This window comes from Thamnophis sirtalis, unplaced genomic scaffold, assembly GCF_051295495.1.
Source record: "Thamnophis sirtalis isolate CommonGarterSnake01/CBP01778 unplaced genomic scaffold, rThaSir2_p1.2 scaffold_2, whole genome shotgun sequence".
Taxonomy (NCBI): Eukaryota; Metazoa; Chordata; class Lepidosauria; order Squamata; family Natricidae; genus Thamnophis; species Thamnophis sirtalis.
The window spans coordinates 86,020,195-86,037,428 of record NW_028261382.1 but is presented as its reverse complement, the minus strand read 5'-3'; the positions used below and the strand labels follow the sequence as shown (position 1 = coordinate 86,037,428).

The 17,234-nt window shown below is 40.9% G+C and overlaps 1 protein-coding gene across 2 annotated transcripts in view; it reads right to left on the bottom strand.

The window, feature by feature from the left end:
• Positions 1-8,557, bottom strand: part of TCF7L1 (transcription factor 7 like 1) — a 53,099-nt gene extending 44,542 nt beyond the window's left edge. The window contains exons 1-3 of one of the 2 annotated variants that reach the window (XM_087706290.1): positions 7,971-8,557; positions 7,725-7,791; positions 5,052-5,182 (exon numbers count right to left, since the gene is read on the bottom strand). In XM_087706290.1, coding sequence (XP_087562416.1) covers positions 5,052-5,182; positions 7,725-7,791; positions 7,971-8,252 — 480 coding nt within the window. In that variant the 5' untranslated portion in view covers positions 8,253-8,557. The remainder of the gene's footprint in view (positions 1-5,051; positions 5,183-7,724; positions 7,792-7,970) is intronic. The other variant, XM_087706289.1, reaches the window with a different exon arrangement.
• Between the last annotated feature and the right edge of the window lie 8,677 nt (positions 8,558-17,234).

Sequence of the window (17,234 nt, the reverse complement as noted above, 5' to 3'; positions counted from 1 at the left end):
GATTCAATGTAACATGGCACAATTTTGGCTACATCATTTTTAATAACCAGGGGGGAACAGTGCATCTTCATCTTAATACCTTATCAGTTAAGATTTACAATGATAAACCATATTATAGGAAACACTATAAGAATTACTTGGAATTTCACTTTTAAAGAAGAACAAGAAAGGAAAATGTTCTTATGCACCCAAGCCTACAGCAAGAAATTCTGTGGAACACAATTTTAGAACAATTAGATAATATATTGCATTTACACCAAATTCAAGAATTTAGAAAACAGTCCATATGCATTGTGGCACATTAGGACTTGTGGTGCTCTGGCTATCCATTTTATCTCTAAAAGGGACATCTTCAATCAAAAGAAATGATAAAGACAGATTCAGACAAAACAAGCCTGCTCCCACATAATTAACAATAATCCAGGTGTAAGACAATTTGAATAAAATGACTTCTAATGATCTCCATGTAAAAATAGCACAACTGCTATCAATTTATTGTAACAACCCCGCAGATGGTCTTCAAGAATCCATTCATCACTAACGCTACAAAGTTCAATCAGTTTAAATTGTTTTCATAAGCAAAAGGGTTCTTAATTTAACTAGGCAAATTTTTAGAATATGGTTAATCTTCTTATACAAACACTCAGGTAATGTTTGTTTTAAGATTATACCTGCTATGAAATGTCTGTGTATAATTAAATTTCCAAGTAGGGGACTTAGGGCTTTCCAAGAAAACATTTCCTATCATTCGTAATCTGGCATGGGCTATGAAGTCCTACAAATCTAAAAGGCCCAGGATCACCATCAATCTAAATTTGAGGAAAAAGTATTTTCCTTTAAATAGCACAAGGAAAATGCACGTTTACTTCTTCTGAAAGTATAATAAAACTTTATGCCATTACATCTATCTTTCAAATTTATGGATTAATCCAAAGGCAGTAAAGCCAAAAGACTGGTGATACTTGCTGAGGAAATTGATAAGATGTTCATGGACAACTCAAAGGAGAATAATAGATTCACATGATAAGGAAGCAGGCAGGGAATCCCTAATGGCCACAAAACACAATGAACTCCTGAGGGTTATGGCATCTGTAGAATTTGGAATTGGAGTTGGAACACTGGGGGGGCTGGCCTCTAGAGAATTCAATTTACTGTCTAACGCTTGGTCAATTTGCTTAATCACTTTTTAAAATGTCTGTGGGGACACACAATGTCAGCCCATTAACAGCTTTTAAATGGCTTAAGTCTCCTCTTAAATGAGAAAAGCAGAACAAACAAGAGATGGTTGCAGGATCTGTCTATGTCATAATTCTTTTATGTGTTTATTTTGCCAGTCAAAATTTAGAGTGATGCATTAAGTCACTGCTAAACTGTGCTCTCAATTACTCTCTCCCAAAGAAAAAGGAAAAACAAAAATACAATGATTAATTTCTCTTTGAACTATTAATATTACATTTTCCAGATGTTTACTGAGGATATCTTTGGCTTTATTTTGTCATTTGTATTAACAAAAAATGCTATAACCTGTAAGATCAGTAAACTATTATTTTTCTATTTTTAACATTTCCTTATGTAAATCAAAACAAATAAACCAAATGGTATTCAGAAATGTTATACAACCAAAATGTAGGCAAATATAAAGAAAAAGTCTGAACTCTTACATGCACTTAAAGGGGAAAAAACTGAACAACCTTTAACTTCTATGTAAAGGAAATTTCTTTGAAATTGTTAATCAATTTAGTTACCAGTTAAAAGCTTCTAAGGAAACTGCTATTCTCTATAACAAACTTGTGCTTCAGGCAGCAACTTAGACATCTGGATATTATATTCATTTTTAAATTAAAAATATTGAGACCAAGTATATGTTTTTTTTAATTTATCAGTTGTTCACTTTAACCCCTATGTAAAATCTTTAACCACAGTTCAGATGGGCTAAAAGCTCATATAATTTGTATTTTCCCTTTCCACCATGAATTTTTCCTTCTATTCTGAGCGAAATTAATGGCATAGGATTAAATCTACACTACTATAGCTTTATTAGAAGCTAGTTTTAATCAGACATTATAAATCTGCTTAAAGAGTAGAGTTCATATTTTGATTAAAAATCAATGTTAGCTGCATTAACTCAGATAAAACAACAGTGTTTCTCAATCTCAAGACTAACATGTGCTGAAGTTGAGAAGCACTGGAATTATATTCTATGACCACAGCTATTAAAAAGAAAGAGGAAAGCCCATGTTGCACAGCTTCATATAATCCTAGACTGGAAGGTAAGTAAAAGGCCACCAAGTCCAATTCTCTGAACATTTCAGGATTCACTGTACCTTCTTCTTTACTTCCTCTTTTACCACTTTCAGTGTCAAGGGATTCACTGTACCATCCCTGATCAATGACTGCCCTTTTTTTGAAAATCTCCAGGAAAGGGGAAACCCCTCCACATTTGGTAGCTCATTCTGTGATTAGCAGCTCTTGCCATCAAAAATCTTCCCTAAAGTATAATCTATATCTATATCCTTGAAATTTCATCCTATTCCTTCTAGTCTCAACCACTGGATATTTGAAGACAGAGATCATGTCCCTACTCAACTTTATTTTTGCAACTTAAACATATCTAGTTCTTTTAACCATTCCACATAGGACTTATTGTGCTTAAGGAGCATATTTTATACTAGAACTGTAGTATAATAGCTTATCTTAGTTAAAGTCAACATATCTAAATCTCTATTAACAGCAACTGCATGATAATATAGCCATTAATTCTGGAGAAAATTAGGATGGTATAGGAATGCCTGCAAAGTACAGCATAGTCATATTGTTTATTAGTCCCCAAGGACACATGGAAGCTCTTTTGAAAGAGCCTGGTAGAAAGTTTCGAGGTCACTATCTTGCCTATAGTGTCCGGATAAACCTTGGTATGCTTAACAAAAATCAAGGTTTTGAAGGATACACTTGACCTTAGGAAAACATCCAGACCATGGCAAGTCAAACTATGATTAAAAGAGTAGGACAGGACAATGTATGTAACTACCCCAAGTTATTTGAGTGTCTTGTAAACATACTGTGTCCATATGTAACACTAAGTCATAATGGGATTTGTTTGCTTTGGCTTTAGCACAGGGCTACAAAACTCTGAACCAAGAAATGGCAACAAAAAAACATTTCAGTCATCTAGCCATTTTTATGGCCCAGATCTAGTAGTTTACTTTAAAGCCAGCAAAGTTGGCGTCTTTTTATAGTTTTCCCACATTTGCCATGGCTTAGTAAATGATCAGTAAATCAGGGGGGTAATATCTTAGAATGATCTGGGAATGCTTCAAAATGTATAACAAGGGTTATCAATAAACATTTATATTTAACATTTTTGGGGATGCTAATATCATTACTGATCTTATTGCCACCAAAATAGGATGATAATGCAGTCTTTCCCATCTTAATTAATTGCCAGGTAATAAAAATGTCAGATAATACTATATTGATATTTATTATGATTACATCGATTACCCAGACAGACTTTCCCAGATTCTTAGGAATCTACATATTTACTAAGCATTAAAGTCTTATGTAAGTTCTGCTGGACAACTTTCACAATATACCTAATACAAAACAATACTTCTGGAAACCTGTAAGCAAAATATTATTACAACTAACTAGTATAGGCCCAGCAGCTAGTAGTCAAGGACGTGCTGGCTCTGATACTAGAAATAAAATACAACTATCATGAATTGTAACTGCTAATACATTTTTTTCTGCATGACTGTTAATTTCATCAAGCTATCAACAATTTAGGATCACTATCCTAGCCAATCACTTGCCATAAACTGCTCTTAAGCAGACTTTCTCAATCCTGGCTTCCAAGTATTATTACGTTATATTACAGTTCCATCAAGCACAGCCAGCAGAGTCAATAGACTGGACTTCATATACTGCAGATATTTCAGAGGTTTGTTGTAAGTAGTATACAAGTTTTATAAGGCTAGCAAACATTTAGGAGGTGAAACTACATCTCCAAATACACTCAACCAAAGTCTTATGTTAAAGGACAGTGTGAATAAGCAAAAGTATTCAGTAGGCTGTCCTTGAGGGTAAATTGAGCAGGCAGGACTTCAGAGCTAAGCTACCCAAACCTAGTAAAGAATCCTCTGTGCCACTACCTAATGGATATCTAGTTTTTTTTGCAATCCTGATAGTTCTAACTAAGGTTCCAAGGAAAACAAGAATTATTTATTTGGTGCATTTACATGAGGGCCTATCTCACGTGCATGGCTCTGGATTGCTCACAATACTAAAACTATCTACAAAAATATAAAACCCATAGCAGTCAGGGGAAAAAAAATTGCAAAGCCACAATCCAACATTCAACGTAATTAAGAAACAGGCTCCTCCGCACTCTTGGGAATCCCAGACTCAAGCACAGAGCCTCCCCTCAGAGCCTTATGGAAGGCCAACAGGGACAGGAGCAATCTGATCTCTAGAGGGATTGTATTCCATAGGGCAGATGCCAGGACATAACAGACTTTCCCCCAAGCCAGAATTCTATTCAGAATATTTTTGTTCATTAAATATATTTTATTCCACTTTGCATTATAGAAAAACCTGGAGCATCTTTTCCAAAATAAACAGTTCACTGAAAATGCAAATAAACATGATATAAACCTTAAATTTACTGAACAATTTTCAGTAGATCTGGACAACTTTTTGTTCTGAACCCTGGGGTATAGGCGGGCCAAAAGGAGACAAAATCCTATGAAAACATTTATCTTCAATATATCCAATGTGGTGAAATATTTTCAGTGTTATAAATTATTACGTTGTAAATCTGGCAGAGAAGTGTAAAAGAGATTGCCTAATTTCAGACTCCTTATCTGAAACGGTTCTATTTCTAACATTTCCAGCTTTAAAAGATTGACAGCTTATTATACTCAGATACCAAATGTAAAGCAACACCCTTCCAGTGGGGCTAAAGGGCATATAAAACCATTCCATCTAACTCGAATTCCCCTTCATAGAAGAAGAAAAAATTAATTATACATATTGCAAAACAAAGTACTTACTGTTCGAGCACCACTTGGAGACAAGGCTCCACTAGGAAGGTAAGGGTTTCCCAGCTCTGGGATCATCAAGAAAGGATAACTTGGATAAGGAGTCCCTTTAAAAAAACCTCCATCTTGCTGTCTTCTAATTACTACGGAAGAAGGAAGATATTAGCTATAAACATTCAGAGAGTAAAAACCCCCTGACGAATGGCAAAACAACCAACTTAAGTTTGTATGAATTACAAAAGTTAGAATTCTAACTCCACAAATTATACAAGATCAGACTCAAGAAAAACTAGCTAGGATCACAAAGCAGAGAAAAATTAGCATTGAAGCAAAAAGTACTAAACAAGATGAAATTGTATTTATTCCATTTTGTTATCTAGTACTCATGCCTTGAAACAAATTTGAAACAACATAAATTATTGTACTTCTAATTAAAGCAATCAACCAATAAAAAATTCATTTTTATCTAATAATTCAGTTATATTTATCCACAAGAAAATATCTATAACACCACAAGTTTCATTCAAATGCTTTAAGTCAAAATGTGACACCTGTTGTCCTTTTTCCTCCCATGCAAAACATCAAACTATAATTTGCTCAGATATAATTTACTCAATAAATCACATGAAAAGATTCACAAAAATTTAAAAAATGGCTCATGATGTGGACCTTTCAGCAATGTAATACTTAATGTCCAGGATATCTTGGTCAATCTTCAGAGTTATGCAAATAACACTTAGAAAATGACAGATCTTCATTCTTTTAGATCATAATGTTAAGCACCTATGTTAGATAAATGCAGGCTTGCTATGATAAATATGTATTGCAAAGTAATGACCTTTATAAAAAGGTCCCTCCCTATGAGCCATTCATTAATACAAACTGCAGAGTTGCAAACTTCCCAAAGTCTGTCTTTGGGACAAAAGTTGAGGAAACATATGCAGGTCTGTCACCTTTCATTCAGTGAGCTAGAGATTTATGCAATCATGTTTTAATGTCTGCACCCCCACCAAAGTACCACTGGATCATTTATCAAGATTAACTGCAGTCCAAAATTCTACACGAATAACAACAATAATTATAACTTTTACTTCACCTACTGTACTGTTAAGATGAGGAAGAATAAGAGTTGTTACCCCCTCCCCCAAATGTGCAAAAAAGAAACTTAGGGAGGAATCCACCTAATATTAGGTTAATTTTACACTTAGCCCCACCAAGCAATTCTCCCTGAAGCAAGCAAGGCTTATTTCTGAGTAAACACTTTACATGTTTTAAACTTCACACAGCAATTCCTATATTTAGAAATAAACTGTATTAATTTGAATGTTTTAAATAAATGTATTCATAAAATTGATCCTTTGGAATGGATCATTAAGGAATTTGTATACTTTACTTTTTAAGTTATTTAAAAACTCACAAGTGGGTGAATTCTGACTTCTCCATTCAAAATTCTGTAGTGCATTTTTTTAAAAATTCCGGCTAAATTCCCTTGTCAAGCAGCAATTCTATACATTCATATGAACTTAAGGGAACAATTCTGCATAAACATGCACAGCATTAAACTATTCCTTCTCAGTGATCCTAAACGTCTTCATTCAGAAGTAAAATGGTGCCTCTTGTTCGAGAACACTGATAAATTTACATTCAAAAAGTATTACTTCTTAAAAGAGCCATAGGTCACCATATGCTTTGTTTACTCAAAGTAAAAAGTAAATCTTGTAACTTCAACGAGCCATGGGGGGTATCCTCAGCCCTACAATTTTAACACTAAAGTCTAAGCACAATTGCTGCTAATATAAGAGCATATTTGTACTTTGAAATGGGAACTCCTTGGTGCTCTCTGACCTTGCCTGGTTTTTTTTTTGTTGTTTGTTTTTTTGAGACGTTTCATTACCCAAACTAGCTAACACCATCAGTGTTACTGATGTTGCCTAGTTTGAGTTACTGGCACTGATGATGGTCACTAGAACTCATGATGTCACCTAGTTTGGAAAATGAAAGGGGTGCAAGAAAACAAGCAAGCTCAAAGAGAGCCACTTCGCAGCATAGCTGCACCTCCATCTCCAAAGGCATCTGACTAAGGAGCAGAATCGCGCGCAGTCAAGAGCCCGTCAATCTGCGCGTTTCACTGCCACTCGGCTGCCACTTAAACCCACATACCCAGGGGCAATTTCCATTCCAAAAAGGGTCGGTTCCGCAGCAAAAAAAACCATTATCAGCCAGTCTTTTAGCCGGCTGGGATTACTGGGGGGAGAGCGAAAGCAAGCAAGCCAAAGGGCAGGAGAGCCCCCCGCGCTCCAGCCAAAGCAGCGCCTTTTGCAAAGGCGGCCAACTTCACTGGGGAACCAGCCTCCCCCCCCCCTTTCACTGCGCGGGGATTCCAAATCCAGATTAGGATTCCGCGCTGGGACCGACGGCCGAGGAAACCCGCACGGGGAGGGCAGAGGAAAACCCTTTTCGGAAAAGGAAAATTTCCAGAACTCCGACCGGCTCGGGATCAGGGCCCAAATTCGGGGAAGGCAATCCGGAGGGGAAGTAAGCTCCTCCTCGTCCCAGAAAACGACGGGAAGAGCACGGAGGAGAGAAGCGCAAGTCGTCGTCGCCAGGCCGCCCGCCCCACTTCCACCGCCCGTCCCCCGTCCCCCCCACCGCACTTCGCAGGACGGCTCCATGGCTCGCTACTACCTTCGGCTGCTGCAGAGTCCCGCGGCTTCTGGAAACTTTCCCGCGGCGGCTGAGGCGGCCTCTCCGACTGGGAGTGGGGTGGGGGAGAAAGAGTAGGGTGAGGGGGGGGGGAGACACAAAGAAAGGGGGTTGAGACGACGCGGCCAAAAGCGCCCCCGGCGAATCTCGCCCCCCCCCCATTTCCGCCCCCTCCCCGGCCGCCCCGCGCGGGCCTCTCGCCGCCGCCGCCGCCCTCGCGCTTTTTACCTCAGAGTCGGACCCGGAGGCGCTGCCGCCGCCGCCGCGGTTCTCGGACTCGTGGACGAGCGAGGACTTGAGCTCGTCCAGGTCGCCATGAGCCGAGCCGCGCCCCCCGGCGCCCTTGTCCTGCTCGTCGCCCTCGTCCTGGAAGGCGATGAGCTCGTCCGGGGCGCCCAGGTCGTCGCTGCTGCTGCCTCCGCCGGCTCCGCTGCTGCTACTGCCGCCACCGCCGCCCGCTCCTCCTCCTCCACCGGCGGCGGCGGCGGCGGCGGGCTGTAGCTGAGGCATGGTGCGGCGGGGTCCCGGTGCGGCGGGCGGCCGCTCCGCGCACCCCGCCTGCCTCAGCCCGGCCTCCCGCCTCAGCCCCGTCCCGCCGCCGCCGCTGCCGCCGCCCCGACAAAGTTTTGACACTCGCGGGAAGGGAGGCGGAGGCGCCGCGGAGCTTCCCCTCCTGCGGCGTCGAGGGAGCGCGGAGAGGCGGGAAAAGGCCAGGCGGCGCCGGACCGGGGGAAAGGCTGGGCGGCGGCGGCGGAGGGAGCCCGGGTGGAAGTCGCTCGCTCCGGCGGCCGGAGGGGTCCCTTGCTCAGCCCACCCGGGGAGGGTCGAGAATGCGAGCGAGGGGCCGGGAAGGAGGAGGAGGCGGAGGAGGAGCTCCCGCTGCAAATTGACACCCCGGGCGAGCAGGAGGAGGGGAGGAGGAGGAACGCCCCCCCCCGCCAGACCCCCCCCTTCCGCTCCTCATCCCCCTCCGCCCCCACCTTTTTCTCCCGGGACCCCCCAGCGCCGCGCCCCCTCCCCGCGCAGGGCGTCCCCTCCCGCTCCCCCCCCCCGATGCGCGCACTTTTCCTTCTCTCTTCCCACTTTTTATTGTGATTTAAAAGCGGGGGCGGGGCGGGGTGGGAGGCCGTTCTGGAGCGGGTCTCACTCCCGGGCTCTGCCTTCCCTTTTTCTTCCCCCCCCTCCCTCCTGGAAAGGAGAGGTGCAGAAACAAGGGATCGCTGGAAGCAAACAAGGGTGGGAGCGTGTGGGGGGGGGGGGGGGAGGAAGAGAGGCGGACCTCGTTGCGAAGGCTCTCCTGGCCAAATAAAAAGCAAGGAATCCCGAAGGAGCCGCCTCTCGGCTTCCCCCCCCCCCACCCGGATCCCTGATTGCTAAATCTTGGCGGGCGGGTTTGCATTTCAATAGATGGAATAAAGAGGGAATCTTTGCAGCCCGATCCTGTTGCAAGGTAACTTTGAGAAGTCAAGTGGGGCGGGGCGGCGTGGGGGGGCGGCGGAGGTTGCAACCTAAGCGTGTTTCCTTCCGATCTGGAGAGTTAAGTCCCGAGGAATTTGGAAAGGATTTGCTTTGGCGAGTGAGCGCGCTGAAGTTTGCATGGCGTGCCTGGTCTGAAAGGTCTTCTCCAGATACTCAGCGCCGCGTATGGAATAAACTGCTTGACAGCCATGATGATAGCAGCGTTCAAAGCAAAATCCAGTTCAATTCAGCGGGAGCATAATTTGCCAAGCCCTGGGAATTGCAGCCATTACCCCGCTTTTTCTTTTCTTTTCTTTTGCAAAGCAGCTAAAACTCCCAAACACTTTGTTCAACAAGTTGCTAATGAGGCAACACAAGAGCAACGAGTGAAACGCACACACACGCACTCACCCTCTCACTTATACGTGGTATTTACATGCATGTTTCTCTTACAAATTTAATTTTAATGCCCTCAACAGATTTTTAAAACAATGCCCCGAACAATGTCTTGAAAGGCAAAGGAGGCCAGAGTTTGGCCAAGGGACGCTGGTATGAGAATAGGAGTGATGCTAATAAAGAATTGCATTTGAGGCTTGTGGTTTGTTGCTTTCCATCTCAAACACTTTGGTGCCAGCTATTTTTCATTTATGGCATTTATTATCCAAATCGGACATATATCCCATATTCTGCGGATTACAAGAGCTGAAGACCTGTGTATATGGATGGCACTAAATTGGATGAGGCTTTGGTATATGATGGAATGAAGCCATATAAAATAAATAAATTTGGCATCTTTCAAGGCCTGGCTATTACTATGGTATGTTAGCCTCTGGTTCCAGTTATTTCAGCCTGACATTTGCTTCCTCTGGTTATATTATCATAAAGTGTTGAGGGGAAGACACTTAAACACCACATGCAATGAAATTACCTACCTACAAACCTCTCTATAACCCAGCAACTGTTCCTTATCAGAAGATAACTATTATCAGATGACTAATTTTTATTATCACCTTTGATAAGGTGATAAGATAAAGATGGTTATTGTACTATAGAAATGAAAAGGAGATTAATTTTAAGCAGAAAAGCTATGACAAATGTAGACAAGATCATGAAAGATAAGGGCATTATAATGATAAGGGAGAAATTCTGAAAAGCAATGGTCTTTCTAGTGTTGATGCACTCTATTTTTGGAAAAAATAAAAGGGGAAAAAAAGTAAGATTCTTTTAGGATATAGATTGGGATGCAATTAGTCCTAAAGCAAAGAAAAACTGACTGTTCTTCCTTGAAGTGCGGTTCAGTAAACAGATTTTGAGCAAGTGGAATATACATAAGAAAAAAAAGATTATGTTTGGCAAGATTGAGAGAAGTAGAAAAGGGGGAAGAATACTGATAAGGTGGAAGAACAAGATCAAAAAGATTACTAGAGTACTTTGGGAATGATGTGAGTTGTTATTTATTTTTATTTTATTTAGGAGATTTATATTGCTGCCTATTCGCACATTATTAGTGTACAGCCTGGGCAAAATGTCAATACAGGAGTAATTTGGTGAATTCAAACCAATTCAGTAGCACCTGTCACTAACACCTGGATGAATGGCATCCACTCTTAAGTTTGCCCTAAGTTTGCACAATGGGATAAGTCTGAAATCTTGAAAAAAATGTGATATGCAGGGTACCAAAAATGGCTCTACAATATGTGTACTCTCAGTATTTTACTTTTGTTTTTGAGTGACATTTCAAAGTGAGGATGGCCAGCATAAAGAAAGCTGAAACAGAAATGAAAAATTGATTTAATTTAAAATATTGGTATTTTAAATTAAATATTAGTGGGTTGGATCCAATAGTGCAGGGCAATTCCAAATTGAGTTGGGTGGAGGTTGTGAACTGCTTGCTTTAACATTTTCAAAAGTCCTGGTATGTCAGACAGCATAAAGTTTCAAGTTTATTAGGATTTGTATGCCGCCCTCTCCCATAGGGACTCACAACAGACAAGAAACATTTAAAATTTAAAAAATAGAAATAAAAAATAAAAATACAGTATTAAAATTCACATCACCCATTCCATCTAAGCGGGGCTGGATATCACTCAACAGCCCCAGGCCTGCCGGAACAGTCAGATCTTGACGGGTTTACGGAAGGCCGGGAGAGTGGTAAGGGTCCGGATCTCTGCAGGTGGGTCGTTCCACAGGGCCGGCGCAGCAACAGAGAAGGCCCTTCCCCGGGGAGTCGCCAGCAGGCATTGTCCGGTTGACGGCACCTGGAAGAGGCCCAACCTGTGCGATCTAGTTGGTCGTTGGGAGGTAAGTGGCAGGAGGCAGTCTCTCAGATAAAATGCAAAGGGACCTTAAAATTAGTTATAACTTGAAGTTGTATAATTTTAGAGTCTGGTCCTTTATTCTCTGTACCAATCGCCCCCCCCAGTTTCACTAAACGTTTGTGTACATGGGCTGTGGTTAATGGAAATTTCAGCCCAAATACATCAAGCAAATAACAGACACAGGGAAAGCCTTTGCACTCACTGCTCATTTCACAGGAATTCCCTGAGCCACTTCATAGAAAAAGGAGCCTCTTTTATGATCAGTGTTGTGTTAAATGAAATGTGTATATACTTAGTTCACCCAGATTGCCTTAGCAATATTTTAATACTTTGTCACAGGTTTACCTTGGTGTGTCAACAGGATGTTACATATTTACCTTCTTTTTGTTTTTAAACTTTTCACAGTCAGAATAGACTGAGGTACAGTACACCAATAAGATTTATTGGCATGTTTGCCAAGAATAAATTTCCAGCACAGTGTCCCAAGGAAAACTGTGAAACAGCCTTCTAACTGAAACAAATAAGAAGTTGCATGATATTCCCAACTACAGGTAGTCCTCGACTTATGACCACAATAAGGAACAGCATTTCGGTTGCTAAGCAAGCAGTTTTTAACTGAGCCGCCTCCAATTTTATGACCTTTTTTTTGCCACAGTTGTTAGGTGAATCCAGCTTCCACCATTGACTTTTCTTTTTGGAAATGGGCCTGGAAAGTCGCACATGGCAATCACACGACCCTGGGGCTCTGCAGCAGGGCTGGTCTTAAGTCAGTTTTTTCAGTACCATTGTAACTTAAAACAGTTTCTAAATGAGAGTAGAGGATTACTTATATTTCATGCTGCAAAATAAAAGCTCTGGTGCCTGCAAAATCAAGCTGACTTGTTCTTACATGATGCCTTAATTAATCTCTTAAAATACTCTTAATTGAGCTGGAAAAAATTACTACCAAGTGTGATATATTGTGGCTTGTATGTACACGATGTGACATGTTTTATCTTTGTTTTATCTTTTGGTAGGAGTCAGAGTGCGCAAACATCTACCCTGTATTTTTGCTCACCTAGTGGAAAGCCTTCGTGTTATGGATTCTTATTATTAACACAGGTGGGTCAAAAAAGTCAACATAATGAAAGAATAAAAGCAGGAGCTAACATAACATTATTAAGGAATAGGATTAACAATAGTAAAAAATCAGCAACTCACTCTTGTAAGAATTAAGAGGAAGATAGCTACTGATACAATCAAAGAGAGAGGGGCAGTTGAGAAATATGAAGAAAAATTAATTGCCATTACTATGGTTTATACTTTGTAAGATATAAGTTAAATATCAGTACTTATTTTGTACTGTTCAGCCTATGAGAGACAATAGGGAAGAAAATTGAGAAAAATTAAGGCAGGGCAAATGAGAAGAATTTTTATTCTCATTTTAGAATTTGTGCTGCAATGGTTAGCTTCATTCACACTGAGTTAAGCTCAGATTGATCTTAACTCAATCTCATTGAATAAACCACAGATATCTAGGTTCAAGGGCACACTAAGCCATACATCATTGTTTGCAAACTATGAACAGGGTTCAGTTCAGGATTAGTTAGCCAATCCTGAATGAGCTCTTCGGTGATGTAACATAATACGTAAACTCAGGCTTTGCTACAATTCGATAACTGAGAGATCAGTGAATGTTACTTCTAAATAATTATATATGGAATTATGTATGTTTGGTTTAGCAGTGTATGAAGATGAGATGGTTTTTCATGAATATTTTTACTGTTTTTTATATGACATTGGAAACGCTATTCTAACCCAGGCAATTTTAGTGCTTTATAGATTTTAACATCATTATTGAATAAATAGGAGTGTAATTTTCCATCAGTAATAATAAGAGTATTTCAAAAGACCTGCTTCTCCCCCCCCCCCCCATCTCATTTGAGCCACATAGGCTACACCTATGTTCATTCAATCACCACAACACCCTAATGGAAAGATTCTGCTCTTGCGTGATGCCCTTTTAGCTTACAGATGTTCATACAACCCACAAAGCCATATTTTGCTTAACTGTAAAGGAATTGCAGACTATGAGAGTTATAAAGCATATTGACTGGGTTTGTGCCCTAAAATTCAAACGGAACAAAACCTGGGTGGGATATGTGAATGCTACTGCACAATTCCCAGCCAGCCTGGCTAAATTCTTGTCTTTCTATGCCATCAATCAAGCAAAGCCTTGTAAATGGAATGTCATCCTTCTGAGGCACTCTAGAAGAGCTGGATGGGAATTTGAAGAATTTGTAGGCAGCAGACTCTGGAAGTTGAAGTCCAAGGTATAGAGAGGGGACTTGATTGAGTAAGCTTGCCATGTCTGTCTGTCTGTCTGTCCATCCATGCCTACAATGACTACCTAGTCATTCAGTTGCTAAGAGCTCAGCATGGATAGTAAGGCAAATATTTACTCTAGCTGTAAGCAGCTATCCCTGGATCAGGCTAGGAGCAAAAGAGTTAACCACATCTGGAATATTGGTGTGGGATTAACTTCCCCCTGACACTTGCTTCTTGCAAACAAATGGTGCTGTGATTGTGCAGACCTTCATTAGAGGAACTTGATGTAATTACTCTCTTTTCTTTACTGGCCTTGCAGCTATCTCGGTTCTGTTTATGAACATTATCAGCATGCATGAATTTCTCTGTGATCTTTTCCATGAGCTTCATTTGCATATTGGGCAAATTGCAAAGGCATAATTTCTTAATCTATCACTCCTGTATTGAGCTCGTTCCTACTTATTCAACTGTTTCGGAATGGGTATACGCTACCCATATTTAAAGAAGTGAGTTGTATCATTCCAACTCACTCTTTGCTTAAACATAGTTTATTCAATCAATCACTTTTGATGGGTTTCTACATCTCCTTAAACTAGTTAGGCTACTAGATCTGGGCTACAAAATAGGAACCACCATTGGATGGTGGAAAAGGGTTAAAGAGTTTTCTGTATCTCTTTGCTGCCATCTGGTGATTTAGATTTTTGTGCCCCGTTTATTTATGGAAAGAGATGTGGTGGGCAAGCTGTGATACCAGTTCTTTGGACATGGAGAGAAGAGCTCAATATTCATTCCATTTTTCCCCCCTCCCAGTTATCCTTGCTGCACCTCAGGCTAGAGCACCGTTTCCAACTTGGCACTTTCCAAATGGATTGGCATTCCTAACTCCAGGGAATTCTGGGAGTATAATTGCCAGAGCGGAAGAGGATATCCAAGAGAAAGGGCCGTAGCAAGGTGAAGTGCACTGCATGTAACAAAGTGCAATACAAAAAGGAGGGTTCAGATCCAAATATACTTGTATTAGGATTCTAGACAAATTACAGTGACATAAATTAGTTCTCAACAACTTACTGACTTGAATGAGGTTTAGATAATAGTTTTGGAACTATGACCCTTTTTATTTGATACATAGCAGTTACAGAAAACATGGGCCACATTTAATTAAGCTGTGCTGCAATTACATACCGTATATATGGCCTGGGGTTGTTGTTTTTTTAAAGCTTGAAAATAGGAAATCAAAGGAGAAATGAATATTGAACACCCTAGAGTAACCTTCCAACACTTGTACCCAGTGTGGTCAATGGCCTCACATGTTTGAAAAATGTAAAACTGATCTGTAGATTTTTTTAGCCACATATGTTTTTTAAAAACCTTGAACTAAATGCAATTCAGAATCATGAATAGGATCTGCATTTACCTCTACCAACATTACACCTCTGCAGAAAATATATATAACGTATTTTTCGGAGTATAAGACGCACCTGAGTATAAGACGCAGCAAGGTTTTGAAGGGGGGGGGAGTTTTTGCATTCTGCAAACCTCCCCAAAATGGCCCATTTTCCGGGAAAACGGACCCATTTCCCCCCCCCCAAAAGGCATGAATAGCCTTTAGGGAGCTTGCAGAGTGCTCCTGGGGGGTGGGGGGACCAAAAATGAGCAAAAAACGGCCCGTTTGTCGCTTAAAAAATGGAATGGATAGCCCTTAGGAAGTTTATAGAGTGTTCCTGGGGGTTGGGGGGGGTAAAATTGAGCATAAAATGAGCTGTTTTTTGCTCATTTCTGCCCTCCCCAGCCCCCAAGAGTACTCTATAAGCCTTCTACAGGTTCTCCACAGCCATTTTGGTGAAGGGGGCGGGGGTTCGGGAGCCAAAAAAATGCTGTATTCAGTGTATAAGACGCACCAGATTTTCAGCCTCATTTTGGAAGTGAAAAGGTACGTCTTATACGCCGAAAAATACGGTACATACATACATACACACACACACACACACACACACACATACATACATACATACATAAAACAATGTCACAGAACACATTTAACTGCTTACCCAGGTCATGGGATAGCATATTTGGTGGGGAAAGGAAATTCAGTTAAACGACTCAATTAATTTCATAATGGTTATTTTTAGTTCCATTGATTACATTGGTTTGGAATTAATTCTCCCCTCATGCCCCTCCCTCCTGCACTTTCACCCTTTGACAAAATTCTGGAGAAGCTGCACAGAGGCTGCGGTACAATGATTTTTGTGTTCTATTTACAGTGCGCATGATTTGGGCCCAGCCTGATGAATACTGGGCAACTGGACAGTCCTCCACATAACAGGTTTCAACCCAAAGCATTATATCATAACATACATATAAATACTCCTCAATTTACAAGTTTATTCAGTGACCGTTCAAAGTTACAATGGCACTAAAAAAGTGACCTGACTGTTTTTCACACTTACGACCATTACAACATCCCATGGTCAGAGATTCAGATGGTTGGCAACTGGTTCATATATATGACGGTTGCAGTGTCCTGGAGTTATGTGATCCCCTTTTGCGACCTTCTGACAAGCAAAGTCAATGGGGAAGTCAGATTCAATACAATATAATACAATACAATACAATAGCAGAGTTGGAAGGGACCTTGGAGGTCTTCTAGTCCAACCCCTGCCTAGGCAGGAAACCCTATACCATTCCAGAGAAATGGCTATCCAACATCTTCTTAAAGACTTCCAGTGTTGGGGCATTCACAACTTCTGGAGGCAAGCTGTTCCACTGATTAATTGTTCTAACTTTCAGGAAATTTCTCCTCAGTTCTAAGTTGCATATCTCCTTGATTAGTTTCCACCCATTGCTTCTTGTTCTACCCTCAGGTGCCTTGGAGAATAGTTTGACTCCCTCTTCTTTGGGGCAACCCCTATTGGAACACTGCTATCATGTCTTCCGTGGTCCTTCTTTCTATTAAACTAGACATACCCAGTTCCTGCAACTGTTCTTCATATGGTTTAATCTCCAGTCCCCTAATCATCTTTATTCACTTAATAACCATGTTAACAAATGCAGTGATTCACTTAACCACTGCGGCAAGAAAAGTTGTAAAATGGGGCAAAATTCACTTAACAAATGTTTCAATTAGCAACAAAATTTTTGGTCTAAATTGTGGTCGTAACTTGAGGACTACCTGTACATGGTTGGGAACACCCCCCCTCCCCCCAATAGTTATATTTTTCTCCATAACAACCTGTCCCTATCTCAAGGATCATTCAGATGAGAAATATAAGCTGGAATGGAGAAGATGGATTGATTATATTCAAAATAAATATGGGACTCAGAAACTCCAGCTAGCTTACGAGTGAATGAATACAAGTGAGGGATGATGCTAAAGTTTATTTTAGAACATGCTTGTTAAATGTTTATACCC